General features: G+C 46.6%; 1 protein-coding gene across 2 annotated transcripts in view; it reads right to left on the reverse strand.

Annotated features, from left to right (window-relative positions):
• Positions 1–16927, reverse strand: part of LOC137525000 (sodium channel protein type 2 subunit alpha-like) — a 173866-nt gene that overhangs the window by 19383 nt on the left and 137556 nt on the right. For both annotated transcript variants that reach the window (XM_068245616.1, XM_068245617.1), the window contains exons 18-21: positions 15072–15245; positions 12178–12300; positions 10954–11235; positions 9089–9142 (exon numbers count right to left, since the gene is read on the reverse strand). In XM_068245616.1, coding sequence (XP_068101717.1) covers positions 9089–9142; positions 10954–11235; positions 12178–12300; positions 15072–15245 — 633 coding nt within the window. The remainder of the gene's footprint in view (positions 1–9088; positions 9143–10953; positions 11236–12177; positions 12301–15071; positions 15246–16927) is intronic.

A 16927-nucleotide genomic window follows, 5' to 3' on the forward strand; every position in this document is an offset into this window, starting at 1 on the left:
GGCTTCCAGGGCAGGAAAAGAGGAAGTACCGACAGGAAGGGGAGAAAACCTTGGAGATCTTCCATTAACAATCTGAAAAGGTGAAAACCCCGAGGAAGAGCTCCGAAGATTGTTATGGGCGAATTCGGAATATGGTAAGTATTGGACCCATTCCGTTTGATTGTCTGCCACATAACACCGGAGATACTGTTCCAGTGACTGGTTCACCCTCTCTGGCTGACCATTGGTCTGGAGGTGAAAACCGGACGAAAACGAGAGGGTGATCCCCAGTACCCTACAAAATTCCTTCCAGAATTCTGAGACAAACTGCACCCCCTTGTCAGACACTATGTTCTCAGGAACCCCATGAAGGCGAAGAACGTGGATCACAAAAAGATCTGCCAGTTCTTTAGCAGAGGGAAATTTCCTCAAAGGCACGAAATGAGCCATCTTAGAAAATCGATCAACAATAACCCAAATCACCGTATTACCATCCGAAGGAGGCAATTCTCCCACGAAATCCATGGATATATGAGTCCAGGGCTCGGAGGGTATGGGTAGAGGCTGGAGGGTACCCACCGGAGATACTCGTGAGGATTTGCTCCGTGAGCATACTGCACAAGAGACAACAAACTCCTCGGCATCACTCCTCCAAGTGGGCCACCAGACACTTCTAGACAACAACTCTTTGGTTCTGGCTACTCCAGGATGACCCGCTAGTTTAGACGAATGAAAAAGCTGCAGTACCTGTAATCTGAACTGTAAAGGCACAAACATAAGCTCAGGAGGTTTCCCTGCCGGACTGTCCGGTTGATGAGGAAGAAGGGCAGAAGCAAGATCCTCACTTGAGTCTATACTGGCTAACACAACTTTCTCAGATAAAATTGGATCTGGTTCAGAGGGTAGTACTGATTCTATGTCAAAGCATCGGGAAAGAGCATCTGCCTTGATATTTTTACTTCCAGGTTTGAACGTGATAATGAAGTCAAACCTAGAAAAGAACAAAGACCAACGTGCCTGCCTAGGATTTAATCTCTTAGCCCCTTTCAGATACTCCAGGTTCTTATGGTCCGTATAAACTGTGATCACATGTTCCGCTCCCTCAAGCCAGTGTCGCCATTCCTCAAAAGCCAACTTTACTGCCAGCAACTCCCTGTTCCCGATATTATAATTCCTTTCCGCCTCAGAAAATTTTTTTGAGAAGAAAGCGCAGGGATGAAGTCTCCCTTGTGACCCGGAGTACTGCGACAAGACTGCCCCAACACCAATCTCAGATGCGTCTACCTACACGATAAATGGCCTGGAAGAATCGACATGGTGCAGAATGGGGGCGGAACAGAAGGCTGATTTTAGGCTTTGGAACGCAGAGATGGCCTCAGAAGACCAGTTGATAGTATTAGCCCCTCTTTTCGTCATGTCAGTAAGAGGAGCTATCAGAGAGGCATACCCTTTTATGAATTTCCTGTAATAATTAGAAAAACCCAAAAATCGTTGTAAAGCCTTCAGACCAACCGGTTGAGGCCAGTTCAAAACTGCCGCGACTTTGCTGTTATCCATTGATAACCCGGAACTGGAGATCATATAACCTAGAAATGGAACCTCAGTGACCTCAAACAAACATTTCTCCAATTTGGCATATAATGAATTTTCGCGTAATTTACGCAACACATACTGAACCTGCGACCTATGTTCTTTGATATTATGAGAAAAGATGAGGATGTCATCCAAATAAACAACCACAAATCTCCCCACTACATCCCTGAAAATATCATTAACCAGCTCTTGGAAGACAGCGGGGGCATTACACAGACCAAAAGGCATGACCAGATATTCGTAATGCCCGTCCTGAGTGTTGAACGCTGTCTTCCATTCGTCACCCTGTCTAATCCTGACCAGATTGTAAGCTCCCCTGAGATCTAACTTAGTAAATATCTGGGCACCTGTGACCTGAATAAAGAGATCATCAATCAGAGGAAGCGGGTAACGGTTTTTAATCGTGATGGCGTTGAGAGCTCTGTAGTCGATGCAGGGACGCAGACCACCATCTTTTTTCTTCACAAAGAAGAACCCTGCCCCAGCGGGTGACCTGGAGGGGCGGATGAACCCTTTGTCTAAGTTTTCCCGGATGTATTCCCTCATGGCCACTTTCTCGGGGCCAGTGAGGTTATAAAGATGACCCCTGGGGGGCATGGTCCCAGGTCTGAGCTCAATCGGGCAGTCATACGGTCTGTGAGGTGGTAGTGAATCAGCAGACCGTGGACAAAACACATCGGCATAAGATACGTAATGCTGAGGAAGACCCTGAAGAACTAGGTGAGTAGAACGAAGCGGGACATTAGATATACAGTGCTTCTGACAGTAAGATGACCAGGACAGCAACTGCCCAGAAGCCCAATCAATCTGTGGAGAATGCAAACGTAACCAGGGCAAGCCCAGAATAATAGAGCAAGACGGCATTCTAATGAGATAAAATCGTAGCTTTTCGCAGTGTAAAACCCCCACGGTACAAGTTAACTCAGGTGTGACAGAGACAGGTTGACTATCCTGTAATGGTGAATCGTCAATGGCGGTGACTATGATACGTTTTTCTAAAGGGATGACCGGTATGCCTAACTTAAGTGCCAGATTTGAATCCATGAAATTGGCTGCAGCGCCCGTGTCAATAAAAGCCTGCAGTAACTTGTCTTGTTTGTCCCAAGAAATGGAAATGGGTAATAAGACCTTATCTCTGGGAGGTACAGAATTCTCGCCTAGGGTAGTACCCCCGACTAACCCTAGGCGGAGAAGTTTTCCGCCTTCCTGGTACAAACGGACGCGATATGACCTTTCTCCCCACAATATAGGCACAGACCCTCCTTCCTCCTTCTCAATTTCTCTGTCTCAGATAGTTTGGAGTGGCCCAACTGCATGGGCTCGTCAGTGGAAGTGGAACTAGGAAGACTCGTGGTAGGCTGAAACCGCATGATGGGTCGCTGTCTGGCCGACCTGTGAAAGCGTACCCTGCGGTCTATCTTAATTGAAAGACTTATGGCCTCATCCAAGGTTCTGGGTTCAGGGTGACTTAACATCAACTCCGACACGGAGTCAGCCAACCCCGTCAGGAACCTATCCAGAAGAGACTGTGCCTCCCACCTGGTGGAGAATGACCATTTGCGGAATTCCGCAGCATAAGTCTCAACAGAGTTCTGACCCTGTCTAAGTCTTTTTAGTTTTCTCTCAGCCGTGGCGGAAATATCTGGATCGTCATATACGACCGCCATGGCTTCAAAAAATTTCTCAACAGAGGTAAGGGCCTCATGACCTAAGGGTAAACTGTAGGCCCAGGTCTGCGAATCGCCCTGTAGGAGGGTCTTTATGAGCGTGACCCGTTGTAATTCAGAACCAGAGGAAGTGGGACGCATCAGAAAATATGACTGACAACGATCCCGGAAATTACGGAAATCAGAACGTTCCCCTGAAAACGGTATGGGCAACGGCATTTTAGGTTCGACAGGTAATATAGGAGCGGGAATAACTGGCGCCTGCAAGTTTTGCACAACCTCTGCTAGTCGGTTGAGCTGGACCTGCTGGTCTTTAACGGTCTGGCTCAATTGAGTAACGACTGTCGTCATAGTATTAACCTGCTGGACCAGAGCTTCCATATTGTATGGTCCGCTGTACTGTCACGTTCTGTAACAATCGGTGAGGACAGAGAGTATCTGATTACCGGTGATCTGCAGTATCGCCGGAAACACAGATATATACCCGATTATAAGTGATCTGCAGTCTCACCGATAATCCGATATACTAACTAACCTCTATCCACCCAAATAGTGTGTAGTGATTGGTGCACACAGTAATAGCGTATTGCTCTGTGACGAGGGCCCACAGAGCACGGACTTCCGTCCAGCGGCACGGGCCCGCTAGCGGGGATGGTCGACAAGCAAGGTTCGGCAACAGAGATCAGAGATACGAGGTACAGAGACAATAGGCAAGAGAATAAACGAGGGCACAGCAAGGTTGGCAACGGTAAATCAGATAGGCAGCGGTACAAAAGGATCAAGAGAAAATTCGAGGTCAAGAACAGGCAAAAGGTCAAAGGCACAGGTAAATACAATGGTATATTTCTTCCAGTACTTATATATTGGCGTAACCAATATATAAGTATACTGTGGATCCGAGAGCTAACACAGGAGTGTGATCGCTACAGCGGACAAGAAGCACTGGCAGTCTGCTGCTTAAATGCAGGCTGTCAACCCAGCAACCCCCACCCCCCAGATGATGTCAGAAAGGGGGCGGGAGTGACTCAGCAAGGCTGATCAGGAAAGCCTCCTCCTTAGAGCATAAAGGGCATGACGCTCCGTGCGTGAGCGTGTTGCCCTGCTCTGCTGTGACGACATGCGGCTGGAACGCTGGCCGGCGGCGCTGGCAGCCGAGACGGACCGGAAGTTCGGAGTCCCGGTGACGTCCGCCCCGAGAGCAGCGTTCATGCTGCTAGCCGCAGTGGGGGTAAGTCCATGCCTGACACCAGTGGCGGACACAGGCAGCAGTGGGCCCCTGTGCAAAATATCAATTGTGGGCCCCCCCCAAAATGGGTGCAGCTATAACCTGCGGCGCGCGAAGCGCGCCGCGGCAAAAAATGGGCGTGGATAGAACCTGCGGCGCGTAGCGCCGCGGCAAAAAATGGGCGTGGCAATGACCGGATAAGGGCGGAGCTAACTGTAATTTAAAGTGATCCCGGGGTGAGAGTGATATGGAGGCTGCCATATTTATTTCCTTTTAAACAATACTAGTTGCCTGGCGGCCCTGCTGATCTATTTGGCTGCAGTAATAAACTGAATTACACCAGCAACAAGCATGCAGCTTAATCTTCTCAGTTCTGACAATATTGTCAGAAACCCCTGACCTGCTGCATGCTTGTTCAGGGTCTATGGTTGAAAGAATAAGAGGCAGAGGACCAGAACGGCAACCAGGCAACTGGTATTGCTTAAAAGGAGAGAAATATGGCAGCCTCAATATTATTCTCACCTCAGGTTCCCTTGAAAAGTGCAACGCAAAGACAGTGGGCCCAAGTTTTGGTGACCCTTTCCCCAGAAAATTCACATAATTGTGCAGGTTTTCTCAAGAAAATACACATAATGTGAGCAGATTTGCCCAGAAAATACATTCAATCATGTCGGCAGATTTGCCCAGAAAATACGTGCAATCATGTCGGCAGATATGCCCAGAAAATACGTGCAATCATGTCGGCAGATATGCCCAGAAAATACGTGCAATCATGTCGGCAGATATGCCCAGAAAATACGTGCAATCATGTCGGCAGATATGCCCAGAAAATACGTGCAATCATGTCGGCAGATATGCCCAGAAAATACGTGCAATCATGTCGGCAGATATGCCCAGAAAATACGTGCAATCATGTCGGCAGATATGCCCAGAAAATACGTGCAATCATGTCGGCAGATATGCCCAGAAAATACGTGCAATCATGTCGGCAGATATGCCCAGAAAATACCTGCAATCATGTCGGCAGATATGCCCAGAAAATACCTGCAATCATGTCGGCAGATATGCCCAGAAAATACGTGCAATCATGTCGGCAGATTTGCCCAGAAAACACATGCAATCATGTAGCAAATTTGCCCAGAACATACATGCAATCATGTGGCAGACCTGCCCAGAACATACACGCAATCATGTGGCAGACCTGCCCAGAACATACACGCAATCATGTGGCAGACCTGCCCAGAACATACACCTGCTAAAATAAATAATAAAAAAAAAACATTTACTCACCTGCAGCAGCAGACCTCCTGTCCCAGCCTCCATCCGGCGCGCAGCTCCCATGGGTGGTTGGGTGGATAGGTAGCCTGGTGGGTAGGTAGGCAGCCGGGTGGGTAGGTAGGTAGCCCTTAGCCGGGTGGGTAAGTAGCCTGGTGGGTGGCTGGGTAGCCGGGTGGGTAGCCTGGTGGGTGGCTGGGTAGGCGGGTGGGTAGGTAGCCTGGTGGGTGGGTAGGTGGGTGGTTAGGTAGCTGGGTGGGTGGGTAGGTAGCCTGGTGGGTTGGTAGGTAGCCGGGTGGGTAGGTAGGTAGGTAGCCTGGTGGGTAGGTAGGTAGCCGGGTGGGTGTGTAGGTAGCCGGGTGGGTGGTTAGGTAGCCGGGTGGGTGGTTAGGTAGCCGGGTGGGTAGGTAGGTAGCCGGGTGGGTAGGTAGGTAGCCGGGTGGGTAGGTAGGTATCCGGGTGGGTGGGTAGGTAGCCGGGTGGGTAGGTAGGTATCCGGGTGGGTAGGTAGCCGGGTGGGTGGGTAGGTAGCCGGGTGGGTGGGTAGGTAGCCGGGTGGGTAGGTAGCCAGCAGGGTGGGTAGGTAGCCGGGTGGGTAGGTAGCCAGGTAGATAGCCGGCAGGGTGGTTAGGTAGCCGGGTGGGTAGCTAGGTAGCCGGGTGGGTAGGTAGCCAGGTAGATAGCCGGCAGGGTGGTTAGGTAGCCGGGTGGGTAGCTAGGTAGCCGGGTGGGTAGGTAGCCGGCAGGGTGGTTAGGTAGCCGGGTGGGTAGCTAGGTAGCCGGGTGGGTAGGTAGCCGGGTGGGTAGGTAGCCAGGTAGATAGCCGGCAGGGTGGTTAGGTAGCCGGGTGGGTAGCTAGGTAGCCGGGTGGGTAGGTAGCCAGGTAGATAGCCGGCAGGGTGGTCAGGTAGCCGGGTGGGTAGCTAGGTAGCCGGGTGGGTAGGTAGCCGGGTAGGTAGCCGGCAGGGTGGTTAGGTAGCCGGGTGGGTAGCTAGGTAGCCGGGTGGGTAGGTAGCCGGGTGGGTAGGTAGCCAGGTAGATAGCCGGCAGGGTGGTTAGGTAGCCGGGTGGGTAGGTAGCCAGGTAGATAGCCGGCAGGGTGGTTAGGTAGCCGGGTGGGTAGCTAGGTAGCCGGGTGGGTGGGTAGGTAGCCTGGTTAGGTAGCCGGGTGGATGGTTAGGTAGCGGGGTAGGTAGCCGGGTGGGTGGGTAAGGTAGCCGGGTGGGTAGCTATCCGGGTGGGGGGCCCGACTCCTATCCTCCCTCACTCACCTCGGGGCCCCCCTCCCGGTATGCGCTGCAGCCGGCGGGAGAGCAGAAAATACAGGAAGTCTCCGGCCGGGGCTGCAGCAGACGCTAGAGGCAGCTGCTGCTTAGTTTCCGATATGTCTCCAAAGTTGGAGACCAAGCTGCAGCTGCCGCCCCGGCCGGAGACTTCTTGTATTTTCCGCTCTCCCGCCGCATGAGGGGGGGGGGGGGGCGAGGTGAGGGGGGGAGGACAGGAGTTGGGCCCCCCAGGTTAAAAAAAATAAAAATAAAAATAAAAAAAAATAAAAAAAAAAACCTGCAATACTTAATGGGCCCCTGAAGCAGCAGAACTTCAGGGGCCCTTGTGCGGCGGCACGGCCTGCACGGCCGTATGTCCGCCACTGCCTGACACCTATCCTTGATAATTCATATTTTGTTCTAATTTAGGTTTCAAAATCTCTTTATTAACAAGAAAGTAAAAACTTAAAAACGTTTAGAAAGCATAGATTGTTATAAATCAAGTTCAACGATTTAGGGCAAACTATCACATTACATTTTGAGTCATACAGCAATATAGAAATAATATGGTTGAGATGCGTAAGGAAAGGCAACAGTGTTCTTTCAAAGATTAATTCAGGTGATCGCATTTAAAAAGCAAAAGGGACTGAAGATATGGTCAGAGTGGATTAAGTATAAAGTATGCAAGGGTTTATTAAGAGGTTAGGTTACAGGTGGACATGATCCCCGATGAAAAGATAAAGCCATTTGACTGTATTATATTATTGGGCCTGGGAGTAAGCCTCTGAGCCCCTGAATAAAATCCAGGGTTCCCAGGTTCTTTCAAAGACCTCCAAGTGATCAGACTCTAGCATTTACAGTATATGTTCAAAGATCATAGTAGAATCAACTGTCCTAAGATCAGCTAAAAAAGACAGATATCTCGTTCTCCATGAGGAGGCAATATGAACCTTGGTCGCATTTGCAATGTGTTGAGTTAGCCTATGTTCTGAGTGTTTGACCCCAGGTGGCTTATATCCTAGAAGTAGAGCTTTAGGATCTTTTGCAATAGGCTATTTTGTTCCAATTTATTACAAATTAGGTACTCGAGATACCTCTTCTAAACACTCCACTGAATTGTTTAAAATTGTGCACAATGTAAAGTCCAGTGAAATACTATTGCCACAGTATAGTAGCAACTTCACAGCTACTCCAACCAGTGGACCTTATCTCCCAGATAGGAATCAGGGATGGTCGTAGTCAGCCAACTTTGCTACGCTGGAAATACGCGTAGTTTTACGCAATTACGCTTTGCCAAACTACGGCTTCGAAAACAAATATTCACTTAGTATGCATTTCGTAGAATACGCGTTAAAATACGCAATTACGCGTAGTGCGAAGCGTAGTGTATGCTGATACTTATGCCCGTATTCAGAAAATTGTATGCATTAATTTCTTTATAAATGCTTATACTGGGAACCCTTCTATGCGTACATTCCCCTTTTATGCGTAAATTTGTATGCATACAATCGCATGCGGAAAATTAGACGCGAGTAACGCATTTGTAGTTCACTACGCAATACACATGTTAACTACGCATAGTGGGCGTAAGCTACGCGTAAAATCGTAAGCGTAGTTTTGAAACTTTGCCTGTGAACTACGATGCGTAGATACGAACTATGATGCTTAAATTCGCACTGGCGTAGTTTCTGCTCATCCCTGATAGGAATGGTATTGCCAAATTCTGAACCCAACGAATTTCGAACATTGCATTGCAAAATTGTAATTTATTGTAAATATATTTTTGCATTAACCATAAGATTAATTGTGGTTAGTGTAAATTTGTGGGTAATATATTCACAATAGATTAACACTTTTCTTACATTTTTGCGTAAAAATTTTGCATTTTCCTATACAATTTTGGCATTCACGTCCCCTTGAACCTGTTGAGTAGCCATTTTCACTATGTATGCACATTAATTACACCTCATTAGAATCACGGATTCGAGTAGCTAGCTGCTCGTAATCACTCGTGAGATCATCCCTGCTGAGGAGGTTTACAAACTTTCTGAATAATTTAGGACAACTATCATAAAGATACTCACGCCTCTTGAATCAACAGCTGCGTACATAATGTCCATCCATCCTTTAAAGGTAGCCTTTAAGAAAATAAATCATATTTAGCATTGCAGAACTGGTTTGCATCATTAGACAGTGGTCCAAATGCAATTCACGTTTTCTCCTGAGTTTTCTCCTAGGTAAAAATGTTCACACCTTGTCAATAAAATGCCATTTAAACCACCGGCAAGGAAGAAAAAATACTCAAAATAATTTGTGTAGCAGTTTCTAAAGTGTCGAAAATGTATCTTTAATAGAGAATGAAAAATGATCTCCAATAAGAAAACTCAAGAGGAAAAGAGCATTGCATATTGGCCAGTGTACTGTAACTGCATCCAATACAATTTCTAAAGGTTAGGAAATTAGTGGTTGTGCAAGTGCATCCATGTGTGCATATCCTCAGAGAAAGCTTTTTATAAAGCAACCCAATAGTAGGCTATTACAGTGGCATAATCTAGGGGTAGAGCCCCTTCCCCCTTCGTTCCCCTATACAGTACAGTTACCTGGTGTCTAGTCCCCTCTCCATCCCCTATACAATTCCCTGGTGTCTAGTGGCCCCCTTCCCCTATACAGTTCCCTGGTGTCCAGTGGTCCCCTCCCTCCCTTATACAGTTCCTTGGTGTCTAGTGGCCCCCTACTTCCCCTAAACAGTTCCCTGGTACCTAGGAGCATTGCCAATTCCTTCGCTGTTCTTTAGAAAATGTGAAGACCATTTTATGGCTAGCTGCCCCAGGTTTACACTAGGTTTAGTTGTTAGAGGATAGGTCTCTTCTGTGAGGATCCCTCAACAAGGTGGAAGAACTCTAGTACTGAACAATCTGCGTGCTACTACTGTTTATTGGAAGCTAAAATCCTCCTTTTCTTGCATCTGTTTTGAATACAAGTTGTGTAATTTGCCTATGTATTGGGCTCTTCACATCTATGCAGCTGGTCAATTCGGGTGCAGCCTGCATTTGGAAGTGCTCCTCCTGTTGAATTACTGCAAAAGGGCCTACCTAATACTTTTTTTTCTTTTACTTAATATGTCTATTGGGGAGGGGCTGCCTAATACTGGGACACATACTTCTATCTACACAGGGGGGGGGGGGGGGGGGGTGGCTAACTAATACCGAGGATACAGCTGACTATCTTACCTGGGGAGGGGCTGCCTAATACTGGGGGCACACCATTCTATCTATACTGGGAAGGAGGGGGGGTAGCTTACACTAGGGGTACAGCTGGTTATTCAGGCTGCCTAATACTGGGAGCACATCTGGCTACCTATACTGGGAGAGAAGCCTACCTAATACTGGGTCCACACCTGTCTATCTAATCTGGGCAGGGGGTCTTCCTTGCTACTTTTACTGGAGGGGGGCACAATTCAAGAGGGAAGGGGGGGCACACTGCAGAATCTCGCCTATTGAGCAGTGTCAATGTAGTCAGTGTAGTCATGGCTGATAGAAATAGTATCCTTCTTGTGTACAGCGCCCAGCCCCCAACCTCTCTAGCCCTCCCCAAGTGCTGTGTACTGTAGTGATGCTGGAGAAGTCTGCAGAGCCAGTTCTGCTCCATCAGAGATGGACAGAGTAAGTGTAATAAGCTGAGCCTGGGAGCACAGTCGTCTGTCGATTTTCTGTATGCATTCCCTGTACACCATGTGTGCAAAGGGGGTGGGGGCATCCAAAGATTTGCAGGGGGGCTCAGTGATTTCTAGTTACGCCCCTGCTCCCTATAGATATTACACATTAAGCAAACAAGTTTTCATGAAAAATTTGCACCAGTAAAATGGCGTTTTTTTTGCAAACTGGATTTTGTGCAGAATTAATGCCAAAAGTGTAACAAGCAAAACAAATGGATGACTTGAGTTACCTACCACTTGAATTAAAGCAAGATATCCTGCTCCAATATTATCGAAATTCACCTTCCTATTCACCCAGAGGACGCTATTGTTGAGGCTCTGGAGAGCCATGCACTCACTCCGGTTGTTCACTACACTTGCATGAAACTGTTCATTGGTTGTAGTGTTAACACAATAAGAAAACTTTCCTGCAAACAGATTCACTGCCATGATGTTAAAAATCAGCCAGACTATGTGGCAGACCAGATACACGTTTAAGATGGAGGGTATGGCAGCAACCAGGGCATCCACCACCACCTGCAAAGTAAAGAATAACATCAAGTGAATATACACTGTGAATAGAAGAGAAATGGGTTTCATAAGCCATACGTTGCATACGTTGTTACCAAACTCCATTGCAGCTCTCTTCCTGTTTCCTCTGCATGTAGCTGCTTGATGGGAAAGTCAGGTGCAATCATGTGACAGCCAAAGTAGGAAGAACAATAGATCACAGGCTACATGTACCACCAGGGAGGAGCTCCGAATGAAATCTGATGGGTTTCATTCGAATTTCATCCAGTTAATTAGTGCAGCTGAGCGGGCAGGTAAGTGGGGGTTAACTTACCCAGAAGCCGTCTTCTTTAATTCGTCCCACGGCGTGCTACACACCGCTTCCAATTCGCGGTCACGTGACTACTACGCTTCCTCCTTTTGGGTTGAAGGAGGAAGCGTGGTAGTCACGTGATCGCAAAATGAAATACAGCGTGAGTCTCCCATTACCCATTGGACTAAGATCTTCCAACTTACCAGTAGATGATAAATTCATTGCGCTTCCTCGGACCCTATTTGATCTCAATTTTCTCTGGTTTCAGGCAAGAGGGGGGGGGGGGGCAATTAAATAATGCTTATGCTCTGCCTCTTCCCAGCCCATCAGTTGCTGCCTTGCCCCTCTGTACTGGCCAGCTGTGGCCACTGTAACTCCTCCCACATTCACTCCCACATACGTGGTACGTTAAAGTGTACGATGCTGCATGGTGCATGGCATGTAATATCTGGTGAATACACAAGACTGTAAAAGACTATTTATCGTTGAGTATGTTTTTTCTCCTGCTCTGTGCCCCCATGGGCTAGCCACGTGCCCCCTTTGAGCTCGCCAAAAATTCTAAAGCTGGAACCACCACTGGATAAAAGGTTCTTACACTCCTCACTAAATCCAAAACACAAAAACAAAGTTCAGAGCCACTTACAGCACACACTTACCTTTATCCCTTGAACTTGTGAGAGGGCCCTCAGTGGTCTCAGTGCTCTTAACGCCCTCAGGGACTTTATTGCTCCTATTTCTGCATACCCCAGAGAACTGGCTATGAGGCTGATGGAAGATAGCTGAAAAAAGAAGAAAAAGAGCAATCACATAAAATGTAAAAGAAGGATATACATATTAAATGCTGTTGGGACTGGAGCCTCTGCCCCCTTTAACCCTTTAGCAGCCAACTTATTTAGAAGCTCTCCAGGCCAATTTATTATAGCACATTTTTTATTTCTTCTTTGTTAGATTCCCTAGCTTCTAATTTGTACTGCTGCAGTGTGTGTTTATGGCCACTTAACACTAGTGGGCAGTGTGAGGACTTCTGCTTTCAGTTTCTGTATTTTATGTCAGCGGGACAGTATCCAATCCAAGCATTCCAAGATAATTACTGCACAAGAGTTCTGCCCACTGAAGTCAAAACCAGTGCACTTATCTCAATTGAGATAACTCTGTTGAAGCTGCTAATGGGTTAAGGACAAGAGGCTTTTTTTTTCTTTTGACACTTCCTGATCACTGTGATTGGCTCACTGTAATCAAGAGGTCAGGAGCCAAGGATAATAGCTCCTGACCTAGTTATTGAGCTCTGCTGTCATTTGACACATATTGCATCCCGTGATCAGGATTGGGTGGCATAAAAACTGCTGCATCAGGCTTAGGCAGCCATAAGTGCGGTGTAGTTTTAACTACACTTGATCCCAAAATGGTTAAAGTGACAAGGATATTTATGGCACTTCACTGAAAGGTCCCCTGAATTACTAGGCACAGTCAGTAAATATGAATAACCTTTTCAACTGACAAGGTTAAATCGCAAACATTAATAGCTGGTATCTGGGCCATATTGAATAGGAAAGGGTGATCAAAGTGCAGTTAAATTCAGAATTATTTTAGCTTAAAGGAATACTGTAGGTGGGTCTGGGGAAAATTAGTGGAACTTACTTACTAGCTTTAGATGGTCCCCCGCAGACGTCCTGTGCCCGCGCAGCCACTCACCGATGCTCTGGCCCCACCTCGGGTTCACTTCTGTAATTCCAGACTTTAAAGTTTGAAAACCACTGCGCCTGCGCGGCTGTGTCCTCGCTTCAGCTGATGTCACCAGGAGTGTATAGCACAAACCCAGTATGGTCTGTGCCTGCGCAGTACGCTCCTGGTGACATCAGCGGGAGCGAGGACACGGCAACGCAGGCGCAGTGGTTTTCAGACTTTAAAGTCTGGAATTACAGAAGCGAAGTGGAGGCGGGGCCAGAGCATTGGTGAATGGCTGCGCGGGCACAGGATGCCTGCGGGGGACCATTAGAAGCCCTGGGTAAGCTCAACTCATCTACCCCCGACCCCGCTAGAGTATCCCTTTAAACATATGTTTAAAGAGTAACTGTCAGGCTGCAGAAGCTAATTTAAACCTCTATTCTCCTGTGTTAAACAGTTTAGAAGGAAGCTCAAAAGCCATTAGTGAAGATAAACATTTCAGTTACCTTTGATGTGTGCTTATCTTAAAGTCTGTTATAGATCCATAAAGACGCAAGCCGCAGCTAAACTGCAAAGCATTCTGGGGCCCTCCCCTCGGCTGCTAATGAGACGGTACAGGAGCTTCTAATCAGTCTAGCGCGAAGCACTGATAAATCTCGGGCAGACTACACTGCAGGAGTCAGCTATTGTTCCTAGCCACATGGCTCATTAATATTCACTGCACACCGTGTTGTTCAAGAACGAGCTTATCTGTGATCAGAAGCAGGCAGGACATGACGACACATTTGGCTTCACAAACATGGAGCCTGCCATGAGCTGTCAGGAGCATCTATCTCTGCATATACTATATACAAAATCTGTGAAATCCAAACGTGGACAGTGAAATGCATATGTAATGTAAGTACAGCCAATCTTTAGCTACTGATATATGTGTTTATTTTCTCTGAGACCCTATACCTAACAGCTCCTCTTTAAGGAAAATTTTAAAGAAAAGTGTCCGGGGGAAGGGGGGGGGGGTTTGGTCTGTACTTACCTTGAAAGGGGGGAAGACGATGGATCCTAATGAGGCTTCCCCTGTCCTCCTTTGCAGCCCCGATCCAGTGCTAGCTCCCCACGAACAGCAGCAGATGGCAGTATTTACCTCTGAGATCCAGCTCAGGCACATTGCCACCTATTCGGAGTCAGGCAGAAATAGCCAAGCCCAATTGGGTCCACTCTACTGTACTTTGCAGGCGTCTTCCTCCTGCACTGTCGAGTGGGCCCGATCAGGCTTGGCTATTTCCGCCAGAGCCCAAGGAGAAGCTGGTACTGTGCCTGCGCTGGATCTCAAAGGTAAATATTGTTGAGTGCTGCAGCTGGTACCGCCTGCGTACCGCTTGTCGGCAGATTTTCGGGGGGTGCCAGCACTGGACCGGGGATGCACAGGAGGATGGGGGGAGTCTCATTAGGATCAATAGGCTTCCCCCTCTTAAGGTAAGTACCCCCCAAGGGGCAATTTTTTTATTGCAGGTTCACATTATGTTCCTGCTGTGGGAACCTGCATGTGACTGGAATTAAGCTACCACTAGTAAGCTAGTTATTCAGGAATCATAAATTCTGCTATCAAATAACAGATTTGCAACAAAAATGTCATGTAAAGCTCTACATCAGAGCTACAAGGATTGGCGGGTGCCAGCTGCAGTCACTAACCAGCTTGGCCGAGGCTCGTAAACCATTAGAGGTCTGAAACTCTGATCCCAGCACCGCCACCCCTTCCTCGGCAAAACCGCTGTTAAATTTCCTGTAACTTTTTTTCATGCGTTTAACAGAGAAGAGTTACCTGAGATAGGATGTTATGGAGATGATTTGATCTTTATTAGTGGCAACTAAGAGCAGGAGTACGTACATTTACAACCAGGAAGTCCAAGCAGTTCCAGCCATTAGTGAAATAAGTGACAAATCCATACGCCAACCACTTCAGAACCATCTCTGCTATGAAGACATAGGTGAAGACTTTATCGGCACACTCCAATATGGTTTTAATGGATTTTCTGCTGTCAAGATAAATATCTTCAAAAGCCTATAAAATGGAAATATAAATTGTAAAGGCATCGAGAAAGCTGGGGAAATCATTACTAGTATTAAAGAGACTCTGAAGCGAATGTATTTTTTTACGATATAATTAATTGGTGGTGTAGTACGGATAATTACTAGAACATTAGTAGAAAAGAAAATATTCTCATATTTTTATTTTAAGTTAAAGTGTTTTTAATAACATTGCATCATTCTCTAATATTTGCAGTTTATACACTACTCATCATTGTAAATGATTTTACAGAACAGGCCAGTGAACTTTTGAACTGTCCTCTGGAGAGAAAAAGAATATACAGTGACTGACAGTTGAGATAACAAGCTTCAGAAGACAGAGCTCTCTGCGACTTTGAAAGTTGTGGAGCTCCATGGCTCTTTTGCATAGATAACAACTGGAGTTTCTTAACTCTTCCTGTACTGGAAACAATATTAGACCTATGTCTTTGCTCCTAATGTTTTATTTCTTAGCTGTACTACACATACAAATCATTATATCATATTTTTTCACTTTAGTGTCTCTAAGTATACATTCATAAGTTAATTGGCTCATATATAAACTCCTTTGTTAATTGCAGCTATAGCAGTGCCCAGGGGGTAATTTTGGCACTGCGGGCGTGCACTAAATATTGTTATTAGGTATCCAATAGATAGAGGAGGAGAGGGTATATTTAGTGGTGAAGGTGACACTGATAAAGCTGGAAATTGTGGCTGCCACCCCCCCCCCCCCCCCAGCCAGGGGGGAGGAAATAGTATCAGGCATCGGTAGAGGGAGGGTTATTGTTAGAATAGGGTTAGGATTGAGGATAGTAAAATATTGGTGAAAATTACCAATATTTTACCGTTGGCATGTTACTAATATTCTACTAGTGGCTATCTCTGGTGCTCAACTCTTCATGGTGCCTTTTCAGGTGTACGTAACGTAGCAGAAAAACCCTCTATCCACAGAGGTTAGCAGTGGTTTCCTCTGTGGAATGTACAGGTCAGAATGACCGTCTTTGAGCCACCGGTTTGAAAGCTGATGTTATATTTTCCTATGAGATACCAGCATCCTGGGTTACAGGGATGCAAGCCCAATATACAGGATCTTCTCAAAAAATTAGCATATTGTGATAAAGTTCATTATTTTCTGTAATGTACTGATAAACATTAGACTTTCATATATTTTAGATTCAAATACACACAACTGAAGTAGTTCAAGCCTTTTATTGTTTTAATATTGATGATTTTGGCATACAGCTCATGAAAACCCCAAATTCCTATCTCAAAAAATTAGCATATTTCATCCGACCAATAAAAGTTTTTAAAACAAAAAAGTCAACCTTCAAATAATTATGTTCAGTTATGCACTCAATACTTGGTCGGGAATCCTTTTGCAGAAATGACTGCTTCAATGCGGCGTGGCATGGAGGCAATCAGCCTGTGGCACTGCTCAGGTGTTATGGAGGCCCAGGATGCTTCGATAGCGGCCTTAAGCTCATCCAGAGTGTTGGGTCTTGCGTCTCTCAACTTTCTCTTCACAATATCCCACAGATTCTCTATGGGGTTCAGGTCATGAGATTTGGCAGGCCAATTGAGCACAGTAATACCATGGTCAGTAAACCATTTACCAGTGGTTTTGGCACTGTGAGCAGGTGCCAGGTCGTGCTGAAAAATGAAATCTTCATCTCCATA

This window comes from Hyperolius riggenbachi, chromosome 7, assembly GCF_040937935.1.
Source record: "Hyperolius riggenbachi isolate aHypRig1 chromosome 7, aHypRig1.pri, whole genome shotgun sequence".
Taxonomy (NCBI): Eukaryota; Metazoa; Chordata; class Amphibia; order Anura; family Hyperoliidae; genus Hyperolius; species Hyperolius riggenbachi.